This window comes from Scyliorhinus canicula, chromosome 1 (genome assembly GCF_902713615.1).
Source record: "Scyliorhinus canicula chromosome 1, sScyCan1.1, whole genome shotgun sequence".
Taxonomy (NCBI): domain Eukaryota; kingdom Metazoa; phylum Chordata; class Chondrichthyes; order Carcharhiniformes; family Scyliorhinidae; genus Scyliorhinus; species Scyliorhinus canicula.
Genome location: NC_052146.1, coordinates 297,271,718 through 297,288,592, shown reverse-complemented (window position 1 = coordinate 297,288,592; position 16,875 = coordinate 297,271,718). Strand labels below are relative to the sequence as shown.

The window sequence follows — 16,875 nt, the reverse complement described above, 5'->3', positions numbered from 1 at the left end:
ATGTGACAATAAACAAATCCAAATCTTTTTTAAAATTCAAAATACTAAGAAAAGAAAGAACAACCCCCCCCCCCCCCCTTATATACAAAACGGAAGAGATAAATTAACGCCCGTCATTAACAAAGAACAAATATACACGTCCCTTCAGCCCAAAACAAAGAGACGCGCCCCCCCCCAAATATTGCGAGCCCCCAGCCCGGTTTGACCCTGGATCCTACCACCCTTGACACCGTCCTTGCTACGCACTTCCAAAATTCCCCCAGCGCTGCGCATGCCCAGAACATATGGGCATGGATTGCTGGGCTCCCTGAGCACCTAATACACCTGTCCTCGCTCCCAAAGAACCGGCTCATCCTTGTCCCGGTCATGTGGGCCCTATGCAGCTCCTTAAACTGTATGAGGCTAAGCCTCGCACAAGAAGAGGAGGAGTTCACCCTTCCTAGGGCGTCTGCCCATGTCCCCTCCTCAATCTCCTCACCCAGCTCCTCCTCCAATTTACCATTCAGCTCCTCCACCGAGGCCTCGTCTACCTCCTGCATCACTTGGTACGTTGCCGAGATCCTCCCCTCTCCAACCCACACCCCCGAGAGCACCCTGTCCTGGACCCCCCCGCGGGGGCAACAGAGGGAACTCCGCCACCTGCCGCCTGACAAACGCCCTTACCGGCATGTACCTAAAGGTGTTCCCCGGGGGGAGCCCGAATTTCCCTTCCAGCTCACCCTGGGTCGCAAACTTCCCGTCTACAAACAGGTCCCTCAACACCTGCCTTGTGCCAACTCAGGAACCCGCCATCAATTCTCCCTGGGTCAAACCGGTGGTTCCCCCAGTATCGGGGACGCCATCGAGGCCCCCACCTCCCCCCTGTGCCGTCTCCATTGCCCCCAAACAAATCCAAATCTAAGTGTTCCCTTCCACTGACAAGATACTTTCAATTGAGGGCAGCACGGTGGCCTAGTGGTTAGCACAACTGTCTCACGGCGCTGAGGTCGCAGGTTCGATCCTGGCTTTGGGTCACTGTCCGTGTGGAGTTTGCACATTCTCCCCGGGTCTGCGTGGGTTTCGCCCCCACAACCCAAAAATGTGCAGAGTAGGTGGATTGGCCATGCTAAATTGCCCCTTAATTGGAAAAAATAATTGGGTAATCTAAATTTATTTAAAAAAAGAAAAAAAAAAGATACTTTCAATTGAAGTTTAATTTTATAAACTGTACTTTTCTCTTTCAGAACGTCAATGTGGAAAAATGGGAAGCTTTCTGAAATATCCCTGAATGGACTGGGGAATTAAATCTCCATGTTATAGAGTTCAGGAGTCAATTATTCGATGCAGTTTAGCTCCTTGCTTGATGTATTTGTGACATTTTTCAGCTGGATTTGTAAACACCTTTTATCCATTCATATAACAAAAAATTAATAATAGTAAATATATATATAAACAACTCCCTTTTGTGTAACGTGAATGCAAAAAATACCAGAAATATTCACGGTGCAATCCCACCATAGATTCCGACATGCAACATTTGTGTCTAACCTGAAAACCTGAACCAGATTATTATGAACCTCGTGATATGGTTGAAATGAGGATATTCTTTGGACTGTGCTTTCTCCCCCTTTAAAGCAGATTTTCTTACTTACACACGCCAACGGCAACACTTTCATACACAACTATCAAAGCGGACAATAACAAAAATAGCAATGTCTGAAATATGATGAATGAAAAAATGTGCAGCTTTTGACAGCGAACACTCGGGCTCTGCTACACAGGGCCTCAGTTACACAATCTTGGCACTCCGTCAGCACCCAGCTACCATAAAACTATTTCAGTCCCCATTAAAAACTTTTATGTTGCTTTTGCTTCTTGTAGTCTTTGATGTTCAGCATAACGCATTTCCAACAAACTTGCACGCACAGATCCTTTCAACACATGGCTTCAGCCGTTACTCTTCACAATCTATGATTCCAATCTATCATCACAACAATCTGTCATATATTCCATCATATTTCCTGCAGCATAACATTCTTTTTAATGTGCTCCCAAAAGTTGCCAAAAAATTGATCAGTGATATGGACATGGAAAAATGTGCATACCTAAAATACAAAGGTGAAAAATAAATTACTGAAAAATTACCTCCCAGTTATATCTGGATTGAATTCAGAAATAAATCAATTTCACCAGAAGAAGTTAATTGTAATATGAAGAACATGTGGGAGAAGAAATGTAATAGATTTAAAAGCTAACCCAGTAAGATCAACAAACAAAATGTTACAATTGCTAGTCAGTTCCAGGCATCAAGTGGTATACAGTTTGAACGCTAATCTAAACATTGAAATATCATTAAGACACATGGGAGTGAATTGTACTCTAGCTAAACTGATCACTCAGTGATTTCACTGGGATGAAACTGTCACACTTGGGGAACGATAAGACAGCGCCAAACCGGGAAACAAACACCAAACGTCACAGTATGAACTGCCCGTGACAAACTATGCACTATCTGAAGTCCCCTCCAAATAAATGGCAATGTCAAGTTCAGACATTTTGTTTTAAAACAATACAAGGATTAAAATGAACTCTGACCATGCGCTGTTCAGTCAATCAGCAGCCATAAATCTGGCTACAATAAAAGGTTATTGTGCTCCTGTGCGCATTCTGGAGAAGCAGGGAGATGGCACGTACCTGCCTTTGTGTGCCCGGCTGGCTTACGTTTCTCTTTCTGCTGCAGATCACAGTTTAACGGGGAAGTGGTTAGCAAAGGTGATCTGAAAGAAAAGATGAGCTGCTTAGTACTGATTGCCAATCAAGTGACTCCTATTGCACATATTAATAAAGGTTCAAATCATGAATACTTCAAAGGATTTATCAAATAGTGAAAATTACAGTTAAGCTACAGAGAAACGCGAGGGAAACAACTACAAGGAATGAAGTTAATTAAAGAATAGCTGGATGGACATTATTACAGATAGGTAAATGACAAGTCACTTGAATGGAGAGGAACAGCACAGAGTAATTGGCACTTTGAATTTGTTTCCTTCCTTCCACCTTAAAATTCTTTCCCATACAGACTCAGTTGTTCAATTTTTGATGTGACCATCAATTCACTAGACACAGGATTGGAAGTAAACTGTGGTTTTAATAGTCTTACAACTGAGCCAGCCTGCGACCAGAGGAACTGAGAGCAGGCTTATGGCTGCAGCACTTTATACTTCCAGTTAGTGGGAGGACCCATGGGCGGAGTCATGGGCGGAGCCAAGGGTGAAGCCCAGTACAAGCTCCTCATCTCCCCCTATGGGCAGAGCCGCGCAACGGCTCACATACAGAGCCCACAAGGACATAATACAATGCAATACAATACAGTGTGAATTACAATGCAGTATAATTCACCACAATTTTAACGGCAGAATTTTCCCAGATTCCATTAAGACCGCAGGATCCTGGGGGAGGAGGGTTCATAACTTTTTGCAGCTGCTCTGACTAAAACTTGCTGCCTGCCTAGAAGATTGCCGCAAAGAAACTGTTTTCAGTGGTGTGGAGGCAGGCCATCTTTTCAGAGCACCTCCTGGTCTGAAGCTTCCAAAAAACCTTTACAGGCAGAAGATGAGAAACCCCTTCCTCCCTCATTTAGGCACCTTAGTCACAGATTAATCTAATATAGATATATCCTAAACCTGCAGGCTGTACACTGTAATATTTTCTGTTATTGAGCTGCATAATTTATCCCAGTGCACTATGAAAAACATAACATCAGCTGATACATATACACCTCCATCGGCTTTGGAGGTGAAAATCGTATTAATTTGAAATTTAAACATATTTTTTAAATATCTTGTAATAAAACTGATTTACCTGGCAATGACACTGAGTGATTCCTCCTCGTTGCTATACTGAAGACACATTTTTGCAAGTTCATTCATATGAACTTCCAGCAGAGCAATATGCTCTCCAAACATGGAAGAAAGGAGACAGAAAATCTGTAGGAGTAAAACTAATTGAATTACAATAAGAGGTGCATGTTCATAAATTGCAGTAACATGTTTCCCTCCCAAAGTACATTTCATATCTTGTAAAAATATTGAGTACTTTTATCACCAGTAATGTACTTGCAAAAATTGGGCAAAGACTGAGTACAATTGAAAACCAAACATTGGCATAAAGATACTAGCCTGAATTTTGCAGATAAGGGTGGGTTTCCACCCACCTCAAAGATGTACCTCTAATTGTGGTCAGTTCTGCAGCCTAAGAATCATCACTATACTTTCTGGAAGACCCGCAGACGATCATGGGAGTCTACCCAGAATTTTGCTCCATCAGACCTCAAAGATAAAAAGGCATTTTCACGTTCCCATTGTGGTAAATGTAGGGCAACTTATTTTACAGGATTCACAGGCTGGAATATGCTGTCACAGCACGGCTGGCTGTCTGGGATTAACAGACATCCTGGTATCTGGTGATGTTATGGTGCTAAAGGTAGGGAACGTGTCACAGGATATATATTTTTCCCCATGCGTAAGTACAGTGGAAAATCTACCTCATTACTTTTAAAAGCCGGTGCTGCGACATGTATAAAGAAGTGAGCTTGAAATAACCGTTTTCTTGAAGAAACTTCAACAGTTTGTGTGAAATAAATCAATGATAGCCAATATGCAATGATTTGCATGATCATGCCTGCGTTTTTACACCTGTAACATTGTCAGTCTAGTTTTGAAACGTCATGAATACAGAATATGAAAATGAAATGAAAATGAAATGAAAATCGCTTATTGTCACAACTAGGCTTCAAATGAAGTTACTGTGAAAAGCCCCTAGCCCCCACATTCTGCCGCCTGTTCGGGGAGGCTGTTACGGGAATACATCTCATACAAAGTTTATTGAGTCTTAAACTAGTTTCAAAATTCATCATCCCAAGGATACAATGATTCAGTCCGCAGGGAGTCTATTGACAATGCAAATAATTTTTCCAGTTAACTGAGCACACGAATATGTTATTTTAAATGATTTGGTCATAATATATGGGCTTCACTGGCTGGGCCAGTGGTTATTGTCCATCCTTAACTGTCCTCAAGAAGGTGGTGGTGAGCTGTCTTCTTGAACACCTGTAGTCCATGTGGTCTAGGAACAGCCACAGTGCTTTTAAGAAGAGAGCTCTCGAATTTTAGCCCAGCCACAGTGAAGGGAGAGAAATATTGTTGCAAGCCAGGATGGTGTGTGGCTTGGAGGGACGTTCAGGGGATGGCATTTCCCGGGCATCCTCTGCCCTTGTCCTTCTAGGTGATAAAGGATGCGGATTTGGAAAGTGCTGTAAAGGAGCCTTGGCAAGTTGCTGCAGTGCATCTTGTAGATGGTGTACACTGTTGGCCCTGTGCATCTGTGGTGGAGGAAGTGGATGTTGAAGGTGGTGGATGAGGTGGCAATCAAGTGGGCTCCTTTGTCCTGCAATATGTTCAGCTTCTTGAGTGGTGCTGGAATTGCACTCGTCCAGACACATGGAAAGTCTGGGTCAAAATCTTGAATCCCATTCCCAACAGCACTGCGGGTGTTCCTATAACAAGCATGGGCTTAAGTAGGATGCTCTTTCCAAGGGCTGGTGTAGACTCGATGGGCTGAATGGCCTCCTTCTGCACTGTAAATTCTATGATTCATCACATTCCTGACTGTAGATGGTGGACAAACTTTGGGGGGCCAAGAAGTGAGTTATTCTTCATGGTATTTCTAGGGCTGGTCCTGTTCAGTTTCTGGTCCATGGTAACCCCCAGGATGTTGATGATGGGGGATTCAGCAACTGTAAAGTCATTGATTGTCATGGGGAGATACTTAGGTTCTCTCTTGTTGGAGATTGTCATTGCCTGGCACTTGTGTGGCTTGAATGTTACTTGCCACTTATCAGCCCAAGCCTGAATATTGTCCAGGTCTTACTGCACGTCATCCAAGAAATGGCCCACTCTTATTCTTAATATACGTGTTCTCTGGGTCGCCCAAGAATGAAGAACATTTGTGGTCTGCTTTATTAAAGTTTATTTTCAACGTAACTAGGTTAGTTACTGTTTTGTGTATGATAGTCTCTTGCAAATTTTTGGATATATGTGTGACATTTGGTTGACATAATTCTACAAATACTGCCCTTCTTTAGTCAGGAATACATGCTGGCCCGGAACAACTCTAAAGCCATTCAAAAATGGCGGGTGGAGCCCAATTCCAGGATTCCTGCTGCCACTCCCCATGCCTGACAGCCCCAATTTTTGCTGGCGTGAGATATGGATGTGGGTAGCGAGTCCGCACCCTGATTTCCCAACCCTGCCGGCTCTAATGCAGGTATAGGCTTCTCTGAGACCCCCCCCCCCCCCCCCCCCCCAGAACTTTTGTGAAGTTGGGCCTGCTTTCCCATGCAGGCCTCAATCCCGTCTCGTCATTCGCCCGCTCCCGTGACCGCCAATACCCTGCTTCAGGTGGGTCTGACTCCATACCACCCCTGCCCCTCCATCCCACCAAAACCCCTGAACCACCAAAACCCCAGAAACAAAGATTTCACCAAAGCTGCTCCAGCGAAGTCGGGAGATTTCCCAACCTGCCTCAGTAGCCAAAATCTGGCGCTTTCTCAGTTCTATTTACCGTTGTGTCTCCCCACACCAACCACTGTCATTGTCTTACCTTGGCTCCCAGTCTGGTAAAATTTCCCATTTAAAATGTTCATCCTTATTTTCCATTAGCCGCCACCTTCCCTATCTCTGTAACCTTCTCCAGCCATACACACTCCAATAATTTTGCATTCCCCCAACAACGGGCTTCCTCAGCTTCCTTAATCTCCTTCACGCAACCACTGGCGGCCGTAGCATCTGCTGCCTCGGCTCTAGTTCTGGAATACCCTCCCTCCCCAATCCTCTCAGCCTCTCCTCTTTTAAGATGCTCCTTAAAACCTAACTCTTTTACAAAACATTTGATCACCTGTCCTAATATCTCCGAAGCATGCTCCTGTGAAGTGCTTGGGACGTTTTAATTATGTTAACAGAGATATATGATTGAAAGTTGTTATTTTTATGGTGGAGGTGGAAGGAGGATCGTTGACAGAAAGTCAGCTTCCATCAATCCAGTGTTACTTGCCTAGCTACAACCAAAAGCATTACTGCACTGACATGTTATTTATCTTCAATGGGAATATAATACGTGTTCTGTGCAAATATACCTGTATTAAGTGGCAGTTGGAATATATACAAAATTAAAAATGGTATATGTTGTACATTTCCTGTTGAAGAGACATTTAATCATTTTCTCTTGCCTTGTCAGTACTTCTACTTCCTATTGCACAAGATCCAGCTGTCTGAATGCTTAACCCAAGATGATCTGAAAAAAGATATTATATGCGATTAACATAACTGAGATTCTTAAAACAAACAATGTAATATGAAATAAGACAAATTATTTCAGTAAAACCGCAAGTGGTTGAGTATTTTAAATTCATTAAACCAAAGTAAATTAAATAATTAAATATTGGAACCACAACGACTAAGACTTGAATGGACCATATGCATAAATAAGGTGCAAACAGGTTATAAAAATTACCTTCAAACTGCACAGTAGCATCGAGTTCACCTGTGGCCAAATTGATATTGAATAAGCCATTTATTGTCCCTACCCATAGGCTGCTGGAGCCTTCTGTAAAACTGAAAGAGAAAGCAAATAATAACATAAACAATTAACACTGTCCAAATAAACCGAACAGCAAAATCATAGAATCGATTAATGTTGCAGCACCAATGGCCAACAATCCTCCTGATTACGTTAAGCCTCATTTCTACAAACGTCACAAAATATTTTGAGTTTGTAGTGACTGACTGACAGTAGACTCATTTTACCCTGAATGGCAAAGTGACAGCGCTCACCGCTGACCACATAGAAAGCTACCCACAAAGATCTAGCGATCTCTGTGATGTGGGGGAGGTGATTCGCTGCTCCCCTCCCACTGAAATCAGGAAATTCTGATCGGGCAGAGAATCCTGCACTGGCCCAAAATCGGGGTCAGCGCCAGGTGACAGACCAGTCCCAAATTTCCGGTCCCGTCCCACCGACCAGAACAGGCTTCCCGTCCCGTGCCAGCGGGAACATGTAAACAGCTCATACGTATTCATCTGAATGCAACTGATGGGCTGGAAGCCTGAATCTCCATCTCTCCGTAATGCTCCGACACCCCCGGCGGGTACTCACCAGGCAGGCTTCGGTCCAAGTCATGACAAGTGCTGTCCTGGCATGATGGACCCTGTGGAGATTCAAAGAGGTCAGTCTATTGCCCGTGTCCCCCTCTGTCGCTGAAAGGCTGCAGAGGGGCCCCCAAGTGTCCCGGGGGTTGGGTGGGCTCATGCTGAGGATAAGGGGTTGACCTCGGGACTCCCCCCAGGATGGGGGTCCCATGTCTGGACTGTTCCTCCCAGCCCTGGGTAACCTGAAGATGACTCTTGGCATGGTGATCTCAGGCAGCCATGAGAATCCCAGCTCAATGATGCTCCGAGCGCCAGTGGGAACTATCCCAGTTTTCTCCTTGCCAGGAGAACTTAGTCCTGAAACCAGAGATTCTAGCCCGTGGATTTTCGCTTTTCTGGTGTCAGTCTTTTACCAAATTAACAGATTATATACAGGTGTGCAGTCATAATGTTGTCATCAAATGGTGTAGGCAGCCAATCACACTGAAGTATTCTCACAGACAGCAAACCAGGAAAAAACACTGAATCCCTTCATTTTAATTTTTTCATTAAATGGTAGGAAAATAAGCGCATGATTATGGTGGCAGATTAGGGTAGAAGCTAAAGTATTATACACAAACTCTAAAATAATTATTTCAAAGTGTGGAATTTTCTTATCATATGGAGAAATTTTATATTCAACAAATATAAGATTATTCTTTCAGAGCAGGTGAGCATATATAGTAGTAATTATAAACTCAGTATACCATTTAAAACCCAGTTACACACCAATCGACAATGTATAACTTATCCAAGAGTTGGTTCGGCAAGGCTAATAGAGTAACAGTGTAAGTACTTGTCAATTCAATGGTTTCTAATTGATTTCTTTCTGGCAGGGGAACTTAACAGTACACACTCAGAAGTGTAGAATCACTGGCAACAACTTCTGCTATTCATTTCAGAGGAGTAATAACAGCTATTCCTGACAGTTTTACCATCATTACAACCTCAAAGTCTGGGCCATGATTGCTTGAGTATCCTGTGAATGTAGAAGAAGAAATGTTTGTCTGCTCCATCTGTAGGAATAGATTTTCAAGATCAGCGTGACTGGAAAAAACCCGATACACATACACTCGGCTCGAGTGAGAGTATTCCAATAAACTGACTGCGGAAAGAGCTTCACCCATTTACACAGTCTGAAAAAAACATCACATCATCAAAAGTGGGGAGAGACCGTACACATGGGCAGCACGGTAGCACAGTGGTTAGCACAGTTGTTTCACAGCTCCCGGGTCCCAGGTTCGATTCTCGGCTTGGGTCACTGTCTGTGCGGAGACTGAACATTCTCCCCACGTCTGCGAGGGTTTCCTCTGGGTGCGAGGGTTTCCTCCCACAAGTCCCGAAAAAAGTGTTGTTAGGTAATTTGGAAATTCTGAATTCAGTGTACCCGAACAGGCGCCGGAATGTGGCAACTAGGGGCTTTTCACAGCAACTTCATTGCAGTGTTAATGTAAGCCTACTTGTGACAATAAAGATTTTTTATTATTATTGATATGGCTGAAGTGTAAAAGGTACTAAAGGAAAAATACTTTCATATTCAAATCTTTTAATGACAAAAAATACGTACATACCTTGGGTCCTTTTTCAGTAAACTACATAATAAATATTCACAATGACACATTCTGAGGATTGGAAGCTCAATGCAAGCACGTGGTCCACTTTCCAAATCATTATCATTGACATAGGGTGAAGAATACTGCAGATTCTTACAATTACTCAGACTGCTCATACAATTGACATCTGTAAATAGAAAAATGATTAACAATACATCAACAAAAGGCATAAAATGTGAATTATGAAAGTTGGATAACAGGTCCAATCAAAAATAGTGGGCACAGCCTATTCTGAAACAATTAGTAGGGGTTCCCAAATGTCAGGTAAAGAGGTAGGTCTTAAAGGGAGAGGTGGCGATTGAGAGGCAGTAGATTATAGGGAGTAAATTCCAGAGTGCGTGGTCAATGAACTGCAAGTCAACATTGGGAGAGCAAAGAAAGATGCACATGGGCAGCAGGGTAGCATGGTGGTTAGCATAAATGCTTCACAGCTCCAGGGTCCCAGGTTCGATTCCCGGCTGGGTCACTGTCTGTGTGGAGTCTGCACGTCCTCCCCCTGTGTGCGTGGGTTTCCTCCGGGTGCTCCGGTTTCCTCCCACAGTCCAAAGATGTGCGGGTTAGGTGGATTGGCCATGCTAAATTGCCCGTAGTGTCCTAATAAAAGTAGGGTTAAGGGGGAGGTTGTTGGGTGTAGGGTGGATACGTGGGTTTGAGTCGGGTGATCATGGCTCGGCACAACATTGAGGGCCGAAGGGCCTGTTCTGTGCTGTACTGTTCTATGTTCTATGTTCTATGTTTGTGGAATGGAGACTTCAGGAGCAGTTATAAGGTTTAAGGATGCTACTAAGATGGGAAGGGGCAAAGGCACAAAGGGATTTGAAAATGAGGATGAGAATTGTAAATTTGAAATGTTGGGGTACTGGGTAGACCGGGGTAATAGGTGAGGGGGACCTGCAGCAGGATACAGGCACCAGAGTTTGAGGTGAGCTGCAGTTTATGGACGATCAAGGATGAGAGGATTGGAATAGTCAAGTCTGGTGATGACAAAAGTATAGATAACAGTTTTGGCCATTGGACCAGAGATGGTCAACGTTACAGAGGTTGTCGGGTTGGAAACTCAACTGAGGATAGGAAGCCGGAATTTTCCAGCTGTTCACACTGATGGGATCTTCCAGTCCTTCTGGCGAGGAGGGGTGCATTCAACGGGAAACCCTGTTAACAACGGTAGGACCAGAAGATCCCATGATGTCACACCACGTGGGTGGGGGAAGAGACATCGTGGGCGGATGTTAAGGTGTCAATCCCATTAATATAAATTAAATTTATGGGTGTGAACCTGATTATGTCACCAGCGGGGGAGGCGTGGATGATTTTAAACTGAGATCTTGCAGGCGCAAATCCCTTTTTTGGCTGCTCACAAGATTTAGCAGCCATTATGGGATTTGTGCCTGAGGTTAACACAACCGCTAGATCGCGGCCGTAGTCTTGCATGACAGAGGCAGTGGAGGAGTCAGAAGCTAGGCCGAGCTGGGAGCCATCGGGTATTTGTGGCTTTTTGGATGATGCCACTGTGGTGAATGTAACTTAGTAATTCACACTGTAGGGGCAGCACGGTAACATGGTGGTTAGCATCAATGCTTCACAGCTCCAGGGTCCCAGGTTCGATTCCCGGCTGAGTCACTGTCTGTGTGGAGTCTGCACGTCCTCCCCGTGTGTGCGTGGGTTTCCTCCGGGTGCTCCGGTTTCCTCCCACAGTCCAAAGATGTCCGGGTTAGGTGGATTGGCCAGGCTAAATTGCCCTTAGTGTCCTAAAAAATAAGGTTAATGTGGGTTGTTGGGTTACTGGTATAGGGTGGATACGTGGGCTTGAGTAGGGTGATCATTGCTCGGCACAACATCGAGGGCCGAAGGGCCTGTTCTGTGCTGTACTGTTCTAATTCTAATTCTAATTTACCAATACCATTGTAAGCGCAGTAGCGTTATCCGACCACTAGGGGGAGTAGCTCTGGGAATGCTCAGGAGTTTGTACAGGGCTCCACCTTGACTCCGCCCACAATCCTCCCCTGGACTACTGTATAAATACCCTTGTCCAGAGCCAGCCTGCAGTTCATCGAGAGTTCAACAGGTAACAGGCTGGCTCTGTAGTAAGTAGATTAAAACCACTGTTCATATCTTAAAGCACGAATTGATGGTTCCATCAGCCACCAAGGAGTAACATGCAGATAAGGCAACCGAGAATAGATCTGTGGAGACTCCAGAGGTAATGGTACAGGTTAGTAAGCCATTGTTGGAGATGCCCTGGGTACAATCAGATAACAAGAAGTGGAACTAGGTAGCGGTAGTCCCATTGAGTTGGACAACACAAAAAAGCATTGGAGAATGATAGTGTGTTGCACCATGTTAAAGAAGCCAGAGAGGTCAATGAGGGATAATTAACCAGGTGTAGTCACATAGGACGCCATTTATGATTTTCTTTCATTTACTGCTCCTGAACATTGACAATGACATGAAGCGGAAGAATCAAGAACCCCATATCTTGTTAATTGTTCGTGCAGATTATTTCAGAAACCCATTTAAGTAATAGGAGACTTTTTTTTGTCCATACATGAAGCACTTTGCAATTTTCTCCAGTGATTTTCATCTGCCGTCTATCTGCACAATTTCCAAATATATCCTAAATATTCTGCAGCATATCCTGCTCAGTTCTGGAGTCTGCCACCTTCACTAATCCTATAGCATTTACAGATTTAGTCACTGTGCTCGTGACATTGTAGCCATCTGGGATGGCCACTTTCGGTATACAAAATGGATGCTCACAGAGACTCCAGGGAAATATGGACAATACTAAGCAACAAGCAGGCACAGAGCCTGAATGTATATCTGGAAGGCAGTTTGCAGACGGAATCGAAACTCTGAGTCGATTTATATATTGATGGCCCATCTCCAGGAAACAAAGAGCAAGCGCTCAGGTAGCCGATACTGTCTCAGACAGACCGGCGCCACTACCCCAACCAAAAGACACAAACAAAGGCCAACGGCCACCGAGGACATGCCCAGCCATCAGGGCACCCACCCCTTTATTGGTTTAGATAGATGACAACAATCAAGAAACTGCCCAATTAATTGGGGCCAAGTTTAAGGCCCGCCTAAAAGCACGCAAAGCCCCTCCAAGTATAAGAAGGAACCCCCGCCAAAGGTTCAGCCTCTTGGATTCGGCTCTCAAGCGGAGAGACCCTTCCACCAGCATCACCAGGAGCAGTAAGTTCAAGTTCAACGCTCGCTACCAGATGGACGACCGTAGCTGTACTCCTGTTACCTCTTTGAACCCAACAGCCTCAGATCTGAACAACGGCCATTGTTCCTCTGACTGAGTGGGCACCCGAAGTTAAGTATAGGTGTTAGTGATAGATATAGTTTAGCCTGTAGTGTTATTGTGCATGAGTAGCTCTTACTGTGTGTAAATAAATAGTATTGACTTTGAACTAACTGACTGCTGTATTGGCTCTTTGATCGGTATTGGGGTTGAACCTTGTGGCGGTATCGAGAGATACCTGACGACTCTGATTAATTAGGATTAAGAAAGGCGATCATATTAACCGCCATATTTGTAGCAAGTAAACAGAGCAACAACATCCAGCGCCGGATCATTGATAAAGAAAGTCTTCTTGTTCAGGTAGTATCCTCAATTATTCCAGGGTCACTGAACCACATCTTATACCATGATTTCACTGCAGGGCAGGGCGAGGAGGCAGCACCAAGTCTACCACAGCGGAATGGTGATCGAACCCCATGCTGTTGGCACTACTCTGGATCACACACTAGCCGCTCTAGTCAACTGAGCTAACCGGGTCCCCCATCAAAATACTAAACAAAGCAATAATGCTGAGAAGAGTGAGGTCAAAATAATTGAATCTAACTCAGTACCTGAATTCTCTGTTAATCTGACTTTCTGATGGATTCTACAGTAGTACTTCTGTTTTTCTTTCTGTAGATCAATGTGCAGCACACGGCGACACTGCTGCTTGTCCAGTAAAGTGAAAACATCTAACTGCAAGAAGCAATTTAGGATTAGTTATTAAAACATAAAATATGATCAGCAAATAACTGTAGTTATACAAATAAGTGTCTGATCCATATACTGTATATAAATACTTGACAAATTGTTTTTAGAAACTGTTAAGGAAAGAACCACTCAATTACCCTCTTCTTTTCTACATCATGTCAAAAATTCCTTTTGTTGACATCTTAACATTAAAATCAGCACTTTAAAAATGCTTCATTTTCACTCATCAACCCTGTGCTCCCTGACCCACACTGACTTCGATTTTAGAATTCTCATCCTGTTTCCCAATCCCTCCATGGTCTCACATTTCTTTGTCTGTAAAATCTCCCTGGACTCCCAAATCGCCAAGGTATCTCCATTCTTCCAATTCCGGCCTCTTGTGCACCCCATGTTTTATCACTCCATCATTGGTAGCTGTGCCGTCAACTGCCTGGGTCCTAAGCTCTGGAATTCCTTCCCGAAACTTTTGTTACCCCTCTTTTTTTCCTTTAAAACTTACCTGATTGACCAGGTTTGTGGTCATCTGCCCCAGGGGCCCCTCATGTGGCTCACAGCCACATTTTATGGCATGATGTCACTGTGAAGCGATTTGGGATGTTGCGTTACATTGCAGGTGCATGTTGGGATGTCATAATAATAATCTTTATTCTCACAAGTAGACTTACATTAACACTGCAATGAAGTTACTGTGAAAATCCCCTAGTTGCCACATTCCGGTGCCCGTTCGGGTACGCGGAGGGAGAATCCAGAATGTCCAAATTTATCACCTAACAACATGTCTTTCGGGACTTGTGGAAGGAAACCGGAGCACCAGGACAAAACTCACGCAGACACAGGGAGAACGTGCAGACACCGCACAGACAGTGAACCAAGCCAGGAATCGAACCTGGGACTGGGGCTGTGTAGCAATAGTGCTAACCGCTGTGCTACAGTGCTGCCCATTATGAAAGGCATTGTGCAACTGCAATTCTTTCCTTTTTTTTTACATCAGAGGAAGGACGTTTTAGCACCAATAAAGCACACAACAGTACCCAGCCAGTATTACAAACATAGGCCAGGATTCTCCAACCCAGCACCGGGTCGGAGAATTTACAGGGGGGGGGCCTGATTCACGCCGGCTTCACCATTCTCTGGCGCCGATTCTCGGACGCCCGCAGGATTCCCGCCAAACTGGTCGGGGGCCATTGACAGCGGCACCCCCGGCGATTCTCCAGGCTCCGATAGGCTGTGTGGCCAACAAGTTTGGCCGAGTCTGCCGGCGTGGGTTACTCAGGTCGCACACGGCGGGACCTGGAAGGTGAGTGTGCGGGGGCCGTCCTGGAGGGGGGGGCATGGGGATATGACCCCGGGGGGGGGGGGGGGGGGGGGGGCACGGTGGCCTGGCCCGCAATCTAGGCCCGCCTACTGGCGGGTGGGCTCATTCCGTGGGGGCCTACTTTACTCCGCGCCGGGCCCCTGTAGGGCTCTGCCATATTGACCGGGGACCGTCGCGGAGAAGGAAACCCCCGCGCATGCTCAGAAATACGCCAGCCGTAGCGCACACGCGCGGAAATAGGCCGGCCGTTCCATGCATGCGCAGAATCACGCCGGTCGTTCCATGCATGCGCGGAATGACGCCAGCCGTTCCGCGCCGGTTGGAGCTGCGGGGACCACTCTGGCGACAACCTAGCCTCCTAGGAAGGGAAGCATTTCCCATTATCGGGGGGACCGTTGATGCCGGAGTGGTTGGTGCCGCCTTTCACGCCGCCATTGGGGCACAGCCCCATTGTTAGAGAATCCCGCCCATAAACTTCGATCCCGCCTCTGTCCGTGTGGAGTTTGCACATTCTCTTTGTGTTTACGTGGGTTTCGCCCCACAACCCAAAAAGATGTGCAGGATAGGTGGACTGGCCACGCTAAATTGACCCTTAATTTGAAAAAATGAATTGGGTACTCTAAAAAAAAAAATTTTTTAATTAATTGATTCGCATTCACTCCATCAGACAAAAATCTGAAAACATTTTCCTATCGTTTGTACAATATTTTAGGAATTTTACACAAATATATCAGTGCTCTTACTTGTCCATTAGCGGATCCAGTAATAAACTGATTGGTTCTGTTGTCCATGCACAGGCTTAACAGAGGAGAGCCTAGATAAAAATACAATGCAGAATTCATGTCAAGATTTATATCATCAGACATATGGCTCAGAAATGATTACCATAAGACCATAAGACCATAAGACATAGGAGTGGAAGTAAGGCCATTCGGCCCATCGAGTCCACTCCGCCATTCAATCATGGCTGATGGGCATTTCAACTCCACCTACCAGCATTCTCCCCGTAGCCCTTAATTCCTCGCGACATCAAGAATTTATCTATCTCTGCCTTGAAGCCATTTAGCGTCCCGGCCTCCACTGCACTTCGCGGCAATGAATTCCACAGGCCCACCACTCTCTGGCTGAAGAAATGTCTCCGCATTTCTGTTCTGAATTTACCCCCTCTAATTCTAAGGCTGTGCCCACGGGTCCTCGTCTCCTCGCCTAACGGAAACAGTTTCTTTGCGTCCACCCTTTCTAAGCCATGTATTATCTTGTAAGTTTCTATTAGATCTCCCCTTAACCTTCTAAACTCCAATGAATACAATCCCAGGATCCTCAGCCGTTCATCATATGTTAGACCCGCCATTCCAGGGATCATCCGTGTGAATCTCCGCTGGACACGCTCCAGTGCCAGTATGTCCTTCCTGAGATGTGGGGCCCAAAACTGGACACAGTACTCCAAATGGGGCCTAACCAGAGCCTTATAAAGGCTCAGTAGCACATCGCTGCTTTTATATTCCAACCCTCTTGAGATAAATGACAACATTGCATTCGCTTTCTTAATCACAGATTCAACCTGCATGTTTACCTTTAGGGAATCCTCGACTAGCACTCCCAGATCCCTTTGTACTTTGGCATTATGAATTTTCTCACCGTTTAGAAAGTAGTCAATGCTTGGATTCTTTTTTCCAAAGTGCAAGACCTCACATTTTCTCACGTTGAATTGCATCAGCCATT

At 45.0% G+C, this 16,875-nt stretch overlaps 1 protein-coding gene across 9 annotated transcripts in view; it reads right to left on the bottom strand.

Annotated features, from left to right (window-relative positions):
* The window catches only part of wdr27 (WD repeat domain 27), a 599,569-nt gene that overhangs the window by 543,383 nt on the left and 39,311 nt on the right, over nt 1–16,875 (bottom strand). For all 9 annotated transcript variants that reach the window (XR_005462840.1, XM_038815943.1, XM_038815902.1 and 6 more), the window contains exons 7-13: nt 15,897–15,967; nt 13,700–13,823; nt 9,794–9,962; nt 7,549–7,649; nt 7,265–7,329; nt 3,841–3,965; nt 2,674–2,756 (exon numbers count right to left, since the gene is read on the bottom strand). Coding sequence is in view for 8 of the 9 variants with exons in the window: in XM_038815943.1 (XP_038671871.1) it covers nt 2,674–2,756; nt 3,841–3,965; nt 7,265–7,329; nt 7,549–7,649; nt 9,794–9,962; nt 13,700–13,823; nt 15,897–15,967 (738 nt within the window). In the remaining variant the exon portion in view is untranslated. The remainder of the gene's footprint in view (nt 1–2,673; nt 2,757–3,840; nt 3,966–7,264; nt 7,330–7,548; nt 7,650–9,793; nt 9,963–13,699; nt 13,824–15,896; nt 15,968–16,875) is intronic.